The 12,637-nt window shown below is 38.5% G+C and overlaps 1 protein-coding gene across 1 annotated transcript in view; it reads right to left on the bottom strand.

Moving 5' to 3' along the window:
- LOC139726924 (uncharacterized) overlaps positions 1 to 5,069 on the bottom strand; it is a gene marked incomplete at its 3' end in the record, with an annotated part of 45,245 nt that extends 40,176 nt beyond the window's left edge. The window contains exon 1 of the mRNA XM_071637912.1: positions 4,969 to 5,069. Within this exon, the coding sequence (XP_071494013.1) occupies positions 4,969 to 5,002 (34 nt within the window). The remainder of the gene's footprint in view (positions 1 to 4,968) is intronic.
- Positions 5,070 to 12,637: the final 7,568 nt, after the last annotated feature.

Here is a 12,637-nt window from a genome sequence, read left to right as displayed (position 1 = left end):
GGAAAATAAAGAAAAAGGTTATGTTATTTTATAGAAATTTGAAGGAGAAGCATAAAAAATCAGAGAAAGATAAAGTTAGGAAAGGATATTAAGACGAACTAAAAAAAAATAAAAAAGTGTTTAAAAAATATCAACAAAAAAAATTGGCAGGAGTGAGCTTCGAACCAGACCTTAGGATTACGAGTCGGATGCGCTATGCAATGACCTATTTGATGCTCCATAGGCCCTGTGTATTAAGCAAAATGACGCTGCATCGAAACCACGTGCCATTTTCAACAAAGTTTTTCGACGTGATGCCGACGTCGTATGAAAAAATGGAGGGCACATTCACGATAGCCCAAAGTCTCAGCTATAACATACTAAAATCTGGGAAAAATTTACCAAAGCATAAGTGAGCTAGTGCTCGAAAAAGATAGTAATGTCAATTTACACTGCCAGAAAAACTGCTCTCCCATAGAGATAACACGTAAACTGGTCAAATTTTACAAGGATACTTTTAATCCATTTTTACGAGGTGATGACGTTATCTAATCAAAATGTTGTTATTACATTTATGAAAGAACATTTCGTAAGCTACAACATACTGAAATCTGGGTGAAAATTGGCGAAATTTAAGTGAGATACGCTCGAGTGAATTTGAAATTTGATGACGTCATTTTGAAAATTTACTTTTTTTACTTTATTAAGAAATTTGATATCTTCTAATCATTTTTTCAGTATCGCCAACCCATGAAATGACATGTACAACTCATCAGCTTTCAAAATATGTAAAGAAAATGGGGGGTCACCGTTCATCCTGACGAGTAAAATCAGATTTAAAATTGGCGGTTTTTTGGCATAGTTGCACTGTATATCGCCATTGACGCGCGCGCGGAATTTCAACTTTGACGGGCCCGTATGACGTCATATTGGGTCGGATTGACTTGAAACTTGATAGAAATATACCTTGACATTTCAGACATGCGATGCGTGTGAAAAAACGGGAAATTTCTGTTGCATTTGAGCTGTGCGTGCGTATATATACGCGCGCGTACGCGTCCGTCCAATTTTTTCAATTTTTCAAAAAATGCTCCAAATGGTCTGAAACGTGTGCAAAAAAATTTTGAGCTCGATTTGAGCATACAAATATTTCAACGCGCGCGTACGCGCACGTTTTAAGGTATAGATAAATTTTGAGAATATGGGTAGAATGCGCTTGACTTGAAATATATGTGACGTAAATCTCATTGAAAAACTCCATTTCATTAATGAGATATGATTGAAAATGTGTTTTCATATAATGACGTCATAGTGACGTCAAGGTCGACTGATCACTTTGATTTTACTTCGATTGTCGTCTTTGGGACACGAGACATATATGGTATAAGTTTAACATTCATAGGCAATGCACTTTCTGAGCTAATCCCTACACAACTTTTGCGGAGAAATAAAGAAGAAGAAAAAGAAGAAGAAGAAGAAAAACAAAGAATCAGTACAGATACAAAAGGTGATCCGAGAGGATTCTCGGATCACCTAAAAAAGTAGGAATAAGTCAGGACATGTGCAGGCTTTTTGGAGTAGTTTTCGTCGATACTCACCAGAACTCTTGATGTTACATGTAAATCTTAATTTGTACTCACAACCCTGCTGCCTCAGCCTCACTTTTGCTCCTGGGAGAGCGTGGTAATTTTGAGCGATGATGAGAGCTGGTTGAGCGCTGCTCCAAGTCCTAGGCTGCAATATCAGTGGGATCAATCACATCTGCACAGGAGCAAAAGCTGAGGCTGGCAGCAGTCTTGTGGTTGATTGGTGTGTGTTATCCCTCTTTCATGCTGAAGAGGCTCTCCCCGCCAGTAAGAATCTGCAACTAGAGTCTATTCATTTCTGAATATAAATTATTCAAGTAGCCTTGCACATTTTTTTTTTTAATTTTGGTGGGGTTTTTCACCAAAAAAGTAGGAAAAAGTAGGAAAAAGCAGGATTTTGAGCAAAAAAGTAGGAAAAGTAGGGACAGCAGTAAAAAAGTAGGAAAAAGTAGGAAAAGTAGGGCCACTTGAAAGCCTGAAATTTACAAGGGGAGAAAAAATCAGTGATTAGTTTGTTCAGGAGAAAACTTTTTTCAATTTCATGGTAACGGAATTACGTCAATTTGTCAGTAGATTTTGAAAATTTCTCCAAAAAATATGATAATGAGAGTGACTGAATGCTTTATTAAATGTGATTGTTGAAGCATAGGAAGAATGATGTGGAAGTATGGATAAAGCAGAGAGATATTTAAGTTGTTTCATTTCAAATTTTCATTTAATATTGTAAAATTTTAGATAAATACAATAAATAGTCTTCCAACTTTAAAAGTGTGTACAACAAAAACGAGGAAAGTTATTGGTAAAGGGTTTTTTGTTTCTGTAAATACAACAATCCGTCTGTACGGGAAACTGAAATTTCTGAGCATTTACTTAACTTTGAATTTTGCTGTTTTTGCCCTTCCCATACGGAATTGCCCATCAATGACTTGCCTGATGGTCTCGCGTCAAAGGTTCGCCTTTTTGCCGATGATACAATTTCCTACATGACCATCGACAATCAACATCATAAGCAAAATCTTCAAGAGGACCTAAACAAAATTGGTGACTGGGCGAAAAAATGGATGATGGATTTGAACATAGATAAGTGTAAGGTTTTGATATTATCCAGGAAAAGAAGAAAGGTGCAACACGTGTATCATCTAAATAACGCCCCTCTTGAAATGAATCTGTTGAATCCGTGAAGTACTTGGGTGTAACCATCACTTCTGATTTGAAGTGGACCCAACACAGTGTCAATAAAGCCAATAACGTGCTTGCATTTCTAAAACGCAATCTTCGCATAAAATCTTCTGATGTTAAAGCCACAGCTTACAAAACGTTGGTTTGACCAATTGTTGAGTATGCTTCCACAGTTTGGGACCCATCTACCAAGAACCTAATCCACCAAGTTGAAATGGTCCACAGAGCTGCGCGATTCACTTTAAATCGCTACCATAACACCTCGAGTGTCACCAAAATGCTACAAGAACTTGATTGGACCACTCTGGAACAGCGCAGAGAAAATTAAATGACAGGCTAATTATGATGTACAAAATACACAATAATCTTACTCCTCTTTCAGCACAGGACTATAATTATCAAACAGGCTACTCAGTTGACGAGAGCCTCGCAACCACACTCCTATCAGGTACCATATTCGAGAACTGAATCGCATCGCCATTCCCTCTTCCCAAGAACTGTAAGGAACTGGAATTCCCTGTCGTCAGAAATTGTTTTATCGCCATCTGTGGGATCATTTCGAAACCGTCTAACGGTTGATCACACTATGTCACTAATTCACAGTGGCTAGTTATTTCCGTCAAATTTTCTATGTGCTTGTAAATATCTGTAAATAAATTGTATTATAATGTAAATAGCACCAGTCTGCAAGAATCTTCAGTCTATTGAAGGAGGCAGACTTAATCAGAAGAAGAAGAAGAAATGCAAGGAGCGCTCCAGGGGTTCTAACTTACTACTAGTACTAGACATAGTATGGTTGGGGCACCACTAGCCCCGGAGACCGCTACGCCGCGCTGCACGTTGGGGCTGGTCGCAGTTAGGGCACGTACACTGTACACCACCTATCGGCAGGGCACCTTCCCATCGGCACTCTGCGTATCATGGCTGTTTGCGTATAGAACGAAAAGGTACGCGCTGGATTAAGTGTCATTAGCTATGAAGACAATAAAAACGAAGAAACTAAAATCAAACTCAAACAAACCAAGCTAAAAATTACACATCCGCTCAGTAACGACGCATGGCTGTGAAATTAACGTGTATTACTGTATACGCAATGATTTTCGCGTACATAAATTTTCGCGAATTGCCGCTGTCACACATTTTCGCGAGTGGTTAAATTCGCGATTGGGGACCAGAGAAAATATGAAGTGGCAAAGAAAGTGTGAATTTTCAACTTACTAGCAAATATAGAATGATACTAGTTATACACTGCATGAAAAAAACTTACCAAACTCTGCGAACTAGTAAGTTAGAATTCAACATTTTTGAAGTGGTTAAGTCCATCGCGCTAGATTTCTGACGAGTGGTCCCCTTGCGATAATGGATCGGCTCTCTACAGTATTCGTAAGTAGACGTGGACGTGCTACATGTACGTAAACAAGCTCAGCCAGTATGGTCTGTTCGGTAAGTCATGACATGGTATAAGTACTGAAATGTTCGTATCATCAAGGCAAGGGATTCATTTTGGAAGGTAATATTTTCGCGTGTTGTTAATTTCGCGAATAGCTCCCAACTCGCGAAATTCGCGAAAATAAAACCCCCGCGAAATATATAGCGTATACAGTACCTATGGCCTGTGAAATTCACGTGTATTACCTACGGAGGGGAGGGGGTGCCGATCGCAAGGTACCCTTTTTAGTAGACAGAAAGATCCGTCTGTCCGGAGGACTCTTTTATATTTTGCCATTGTCTCACTAGTGACGCTGTCCTCCGTAGACACGGAGGGGATCCGTGAAGCCAGACGCAGTCTCCGCGGAACATTCCCCGACGGACAGATACAGACCGATCTTTCGGTCAACCTTTTTAGCTGCGCGAAGAAAACGGAACGCACGCACTAAAATTGCGCTATTTTAAAACAATGATTCATAATCAACGAGACGGTCACGACATTCAAAACTGCAGTATTTATGGCATATTTGAGGTAAGAATTAGGCGGATTTGTGTTATATTTTTAGAATAAACAAGCTACAGGTCCTTAGGGTGACGATAGGTGGTACCCCCAACCCTTCTTAACTTAGTGTTAACTAAAGTTGCAGCGCCGTAAAAACAGCGCAAAATGCAGTTCATGGGACTGAAGTCTAGATTCAGACGATGTCCACATCGTGAAATTGTTGAAACGACTGATAATTTTTCGCCAGTACAATTACAACTGTAAGGTCGGTGTTTTAAATTTATGATTTTTTACCTGCTACATTTCCTCTCTTCCGTCTGGACGACATTTCAGTCTTTAGGAGGCTAGCGTTAGATCTAACCGTTTGACAAGATACGGTTTTGTTCGCTACATGCTGGAGCGTAACGATGCTTGTTACACAGTGTCCGACTAGACTCGCGATCGCGAGGACGTTTTCGTATGTCGAGCGGCGCGCGCGCATGCAGGGATGACGCACGGCGTCTAAACCCTCTTTGGTCGGGTCCGTCCGTCTGCGTCGGGCTACGTCTACGGCCCGGTTTCCGGTTGCACACCAATCCAATCACATCTCGTTTTTCCACGGAAACGAGATTGCGACATGATCGACGCCGTCATGACCCCGTGTTGCTCTTGTTTGGACTTGGGCGACTTGTCCAGTACCAGTACGTCGCTGCGAAAAACAAATTGATCTCTAAGACCCCGGTCGTAGTTGACAGCCCATCCGTGAATAGTTTTAAGTCAAACTGGTTCTGGAGTCAAGAGTCCACTCAAGACAAGAACAAATACAACCCCGACGGGATATTTTTTTGTCCATGTTATACTGCACAGCGCCCCGCACCAAAAGGGGATGCGCCCACTTCTCGATCCGCGATTGCGTCAACCACAAATGTCAAAACTTTTTGCTTGCCTACAGGGGCGGATCCAGGAATTCCGCTAAGGGGAGTCACCTTTACTAAATCAAAGGCTGGCGAGACCAACTCCCCCCCCCCCCCCCATTTTCTTATTCTTATTTCTGTTGCGTTAACAAAATATAGAGAGGGGCACCAGAGGGGGACGCGCCCCCTCTCGATCCGCGATTGCGTCAACCGCAAACGTCAAAATTGGATTAACCACAAATGTCATAAGACGTCGACCACTTAATAATGTCAAAATTTCCAAACGTAGTACTGCAAATGTCATAACGCGTCACATGGGCGCATCCAGTAGTTTCGTAAAGAGGAGGCGCCTTTACAAAAAGCTGCCGCAACCCTTCCCCCATTTTTTCTTTTTTTTTCTGCTGTTTTAACCAAAAAAACAAAACAAAAAAAAAACAAGATAGGGGGCACTAGAGGGGGATGCACCCCCCCCCCCCGATCTGAGATTGCGTCAATCAGAAGTTAATGTCAAAACCCATTGTTTGCATTCCAGGAGCGGATAAAGGATTTCAGGAGAGGGGAGCCGCCTCTACAAAATAATTATTATATGGCTGTCGCACCCCCCTTTTTGTGTTTTATTTTCATTGTATTGGGATGCGCCCCCTTTTCGATCCGCGATTGCGTCAACCACAAATGTCAAAACTCATTGCTTGCCTTATAGGGATGGATCCAGGAATACCGCAAAGGGGAGTCGCCTTTACGAAATCAAGGCTGGCGAGATCCCCCCCCCCCCCCAATATTCTTATTTTTATTTCTGTTGCGTTAACAAAATATAGAGAGGGGGCACCAGAGGGGGATGCGCCCCCTCCCGTTCTGAGATTGCGTCAACCACAAGTTAATGTCAAAAGCCATCGTTTGCATTCCAGGGGCGGATCCAGGAATTCAGTAAAGGGGAGCCGCCTTTACAGAGGGGGATGCGCCTCCTCTCGATCCGCGATTGCGTCAACCGCAAATGAAAAAATTGGATTAACCACAAAATAATGTCATAAGACGTCGACCACTATTGTAATGTCAAATTCCAAACGTACTGCAATAATGTCATAACACGTCACAGGGGTGGATCCAGGAGTTTCGTAATGGGGAGGCGCCTTTACAAAATTAAAGCTGCTGCAACCCTACCCCATTTTTTGAAATAGTCATAAGACAAGTTGACATCGGTAGTGTTGTATACAGAAGACCAGTCGATTTCTTTTAAACTGTTTTGGAGACTTGTAAGATTATCTGCAGTAATCTTACGACGCTTATAATAATTATTTTGTTTAATCAGTTTAATTGGAACCTGAGCAAATATAGGAAAATGGTCAGTGATGTCTGAGAGGACGATGCCAGACTCAGGAAGTGGAAAAACATTACAAAAAATGTTGTCTATGAGGGTAGCCGATTGGCTAGCGACACGGGTAGGCTTGGAGATTAATGGTAAAAACGAAGCAGACATTAATGTTTCTATAAATTCTTTTAAACTGTTTTGGGAGTTACATTTCATGAGATCGATATTAAAATCGCTTATCAAAAATGTATCTTTATTAAGTATCATAGGATTTTGTAGTAAATCCTGCAAAACTGTCAAAAAATCATTCAAATTCGAACGAGGGGGCCTGTAAATTACGCCAATCATAATGTTTTTTCCATGTGGATTTATCAATTCAATAAAAAGGGATTCAAGTACATCGCTCATAACACTAATCTCCTCATGTATAATATATTTAAATTTTTTCGAGATGTACAAACCAACTCCACCACCAACTCTCTCGCTTCTATTTCTAAATACAAATTCGAATCCGGGTAAAGAAAATAAATGACTGATGTTAGAGTTCAACCATGTTTCTGTTAACCCTATGATGGAGCAAGATTTATGATCTGGGTTTTCTAAAAGTAAGCGCAACTTATCAAATTTTTTGTTGATACTGCGTATGTTAAAGTGAGCTAACAAAAATGCTTCACCAACTGTATTCGTGATCCGATTTTTATACTGATTTTCGGTCAAATAAACACACGATGGACTCTGGACTGGATCATTTGAGTCAAAGTTATATTCAAATTCTTGTGCTGAGGTATTGTATTTATCGGATATGTAATCTTCATATACACTGGAAATAATATTTACATGATCAGATTCAGAGTGCCTTACTGTGTTATAGAATTCATCACTATTCAAAGAATTAAAAGCAAAATTTATTGTGTTAGCCATGGGTTGAAATATAAAACATTCGGGAATTAATAGCTGGCTTCCCGCCTGGTCCTAGCTCAGCAGCTACGTGGGGGTATGCAGACCTGTAAGAAAGGAAACCGAAATGCGTACAGAGAAACATGAAACACACAAAAAACAGGGAAACGAACATGAACACAGATGACACGGAATCAACATCGTTGCGGATGGTACACAAGGCCATGGCCTCGTGTACAATGCCTAACATGAACTTATTTAACAAGCAAGGACGTGTGCTACACGTACTAGGCAGTGGAGAGTGGAAGTGGACAGAGCTCCCACTGACAAGAAAAAAAAAATGTAAACAATCAGCTATTTACCGATATACATTTGCTTGGCAGAAAAAGAAATCATCCATATTTATCACTGAATTATTCTTCAAACATATCAAACATTTACCTGTATATGCATATATAATTATCTCGCAATCAATAATCACTAAACACCTCCGGTCTCCTACGTCACAGAAATCCCAAGGGGGGGGGGGGGGGGCGGCAGTAGCCCATAGTCATTTCATACGTTTCGGAAAGTATAACAATCTCTGCTTTGTAATTTCCCTCATGGAAAACAAGAGCAAAGAGACAAACTAAAATACAGCTAAGTGATACGCAACTTGGTATATTAAAATTAACCTAGGGATAAATACCAGTCGAACACCTCATAAGAGGTGAGCACCCTCTGAAAGGGTGAAACTTTGCAGCCCCATGTGCAAAAGATTGAACTGAGCAGCTTTGAATAGTAAGGCAACGACCAGCCAACCATAAATTTGATTGATTGATTGATTGATTAAAAGGTCTTTATTCAAATAAAATCTGAGTCGGCGACTAAAAGTCGAATTACACAGATATACAGAGATTATACAGCAAAACAGATGAAATAATAACATAATCATAATACATAAAAAAATACATTACATTCAAACATTCTGTATACACAACTAATACATTTTTAACGCTACAGATTGTTATATAAATACAAAAAGAAAAAAATGAATGGACATTTTATAAACAGTAGCGGTACACTCCTAATTTTTTTTTCACAGAAAAAAAAAGAAAAGGAAGAAACACTCAGGGCTACTCAACTCATTGTCGAAAGAAGAAGAAAAAAAAAATGTAAGCTCTTCTACAGATACAAAAGGGAGTACAGGAGTTTGCAGTGTGGTTGGAAAGACGCGTCAACAACCTACACTATACATTGCACAAATACTTGCAGTAACATTATTTTGTTGGTGAGGTGATCATCCCCCTCCCCCGTAATGTACACACATTCACTACCCACTCATACCTAAAGCATTTCTCACTGGCATACTCTCTCTCTCTCTCTCTCTCTCTCTCTCACACACACACACACACACATGCACACATACAGTACTGTACATTGATGTGTAGATCGCATATCTGTACAACACTCACAAACGCGCATGAGCATAAACACAGTGCACATGCTCGATGTACAATACAACGTATGTACACACTCACATTCACGCGCATACATTTACATACATATACACTATACGTACACACAGGGAAAACACACACACACACATATTGCAGCTACAAACACACACACATAAACATACACACACATACATTACTCACACACACACACACAAGCACCGTCATGTCCACAAGACCACACCCAACACACGCCCATACAATGTACCTGTGCTAAGTGCACGTTTAAAGACAGGCCCACCTACATGTATTGTACATTGTGTAAATGTCTAACAACTAACTTTGAGTGCAGTATGGAAAAAGTGGGGTTTCCTAACATGCATAAAATACATAAAAATTTCCTAATCAAATGTATCATTTGTCTTCCCTACCCACCACGCTGCAAACTCCCATACATATAACTATATAAATAAATTTACCAACACATTAGACAGTAGCGAGAATAAAAAACTCTACTAAGAGTCATTGCAGTAATAATCATTCAGTATATCAATAAAATACGGTATTGCACTTTTCTTAAACCGATCAGTTTTACAATGCAGTTGAGAATATTTTGTAGTATTTCTTAAATTGATTTTAACATCTCTTTGATCCGGTAACCACAATGAATGATTGGGGTGCTTTTCTAACTGCAGAGCAAAATCTAAACACAATTTCCTTCTCCTTTCTTTTAAAGATAATAAATTGCACACTTGTAAGGCCATATCATATGTAACATAATTACAACCTAATATGATTTTCAATACACGTTTTTGAATCTTTTCTATTACCTCTGTGTGTTTTTTTGTAAGACTCGAATGAAAAAGTGGGGCACAATATTCTAGAATTGGTCTGATATATCCTGTATACACTGTAATAAGATCAACTATTGATAAATTAAAGTGTTTCAATTTGCGTAACATGAACAATCTCCTATTGCATCTTTTCACCATTTCAGAAACATGTGCATCCCATTTGAGATTCTGCTGAAAATACACCCCTAAAATCTTAACAGTGCTTGTTTCTTTCAAAAAAATTTCGTTGATACACAAACTTTGCTGAATTGATTGCTTCATAAAAGAAATTGTCATAAAAACACATTTCTGAGGGTTAAGTTTCATGTTATTCAACAATGACCAACTTGCCAGTGCATTAATTTGTCTTTGTATCTGAGATGGTTGATTTCTATTCCTAGCCTCTACAATAGTCAAATCATCAACATATTTATAAAATGAAAAAGGACAATCTTTACAAGCATCATTTATCATAATCAAAAACAAAACCGGTCCAAGTTTTGTTCCCTGCGGAACCCCTGCATTGCATTCTCTAATATCAGAGATACTGCCATTGTATTTAACAACCTGTTGTCTGCAATATAAAAAATCCACAACTAATGAAATAACAAATGGGCGCACATTCATAAATACCAACTTATGAATCAGAATGTTATGATCAATTCGGTCAAATGCTTTCGAAAAAGCTGTTAAAACCATAGTTGATACATTGCTTTGCTTTTCAGCATTTTTATACAAGTTATGAAGCATTGCAATCAAATAATGACAAGTTGAAAGACCAGGGCGGTTACCAAACTGATTGATATCGATTTGGTCCCTAATGCCTTCTAACAGCCATTTAACTATGAAAGACTCAGCAATCTTAGCAAAATAAGAGGTCAGAGCTATTGGTCCAAACTCAGATACTACTGGGGGAAAACATTTGGGAATTGGAATAATTTCAGCATATTTCCACATTTTTGGGAAAGTACCCTGCTTAAAGGCAATGTTGATAATATGGCATAAAGGAAAACATATCTCATAAGCAAATTCTCGGATTATTCTCACTGGCAAATCATAAGACACAGTTGATTTTCGTAAACTCAACTTACGTAACTTATTGAAAACATCATGTGGTTGTATGACTGGGCATTCATAAGGTGAAGGCAGATATGCAGGTAACTGTGATCTGTCCAGTTTATAAAAATCGGTTGTTACAGATAAAAACAATTCATTAATATAATTTGCTACATACTCAGAATTGTGACGTTCTTTTTCACTAATATCAGGTACATCAATCTGCATTTGACATTGAACTCCATGAGTCATCAATTTAATATGTTTATACCAATCAGCAGGATTGTTAATTTTCAACCTTTGTATTCTTTCATTATAAAATTTATCCTTGGCTACTTTTACTGCTCTTTGCACTTTGTTTCTAAAATATTTCCATAATTTAACATTCTTATCAATAAACGCTTTTTGTCTTTTTTTCATCAATATTTTAATTTCACAGTTCATCCATGGTTTATCATTCTCATAAATACTTATTTATACTTATTAATGAATAACAATGATGTGTTTTACGTAAGACTTCGTTGCCAAAAGATATACCGTATGAAATATGTTGGGCACGTTAACTCTCACTTTTCGAATAGATTTGTAAATGGCGAGAGTCATTGATTTGAGCTTTTCTATCGAATCCAGGATGTTACGTATACATAATGCCCCAAACGAAAACTGGCCTGTTACACGTGATATGCAAAGATGATACAATGTTTCGTGTCGACGACCGTGTGTTCGGAGTAGCAAAAGAACAATATAATATAACAGCTAAACCAGGGAGCTGGCCAAACAACCTGTTAGCTATCAAACAACAATGCTTTGTTACGTATTACGATGACACGTGTCCCCATTTTAGCACACAATAGTAATGTTACAATAAACGAAATTCACGTTTGAATCGCAAACGTTTCGCTCTTGGAGCCGGGGTAGCAAAACTCAAAAGATTGTTACGTAAAAGACTCTTCGTGGTGTTCAAGCCAGTTTTTACACGTTTCAGAACGAATAAACAGCATTGAAATTAACGAGGGAAGTGGAGCAATAACCCGTCAACTCTAAATCATTGAGTCTATTTTTACGTAAATTACAGTGAGCGTCTTTGTAATGTTTGTGGAAGAATAGCCAACAGCTTTTACAGCTTAGAGGCTATTATTTGTGAGTGGCGGGAAATGAAAATAAAAGGATCAGATGAAAAAACAAAACAAAACAAAACAACGACTTCAAGGAACGTGACCGTCGGAAGAAGCAATACAGTCTATGGAGGACGGTTGGGGCGAAGACCATTAACTTCTATAATAGCTATGCTATATATATCGTGATTCATTGGCAAGTTTTAGAATAACCCACATAGAATTACTTAATAAAATGGCTGAAATAATATGATTTTGAGTGGCTAATAAAAAATAATTGTTTCTTTTATAAAACAAACATTCAATTGTTTAACAGGAGTAACATTGGAAAAAACTGTTCTACTGTAAAATTTCCTTATCATAATTCATTTCGCTACGTATATATTAAAAAAAATTTAGAATTCATTCACAAAATCAAAGACTTTAT

This window comes from Diadema antillarum, unplaced genomic scaffold (assembly GCF_040938485.1).
Source record: "Diadema antillarum isolate AM-2024a unplaced genomic scaffold, OU_Dant_1.0 seq00000105_RagTag, whole genome shotgun sequence".
Lineage (NCBI taxonomy): Eukaryota > Metazoa > Echinodermata > Echinoidea > Diadematoida > Diadematidae > Diadema > Diadema antillarum.
Note: the sequence above shows the minus strand (reverse complement) of the source record. Positions and strands in the feature narration are given on the sequence as shown.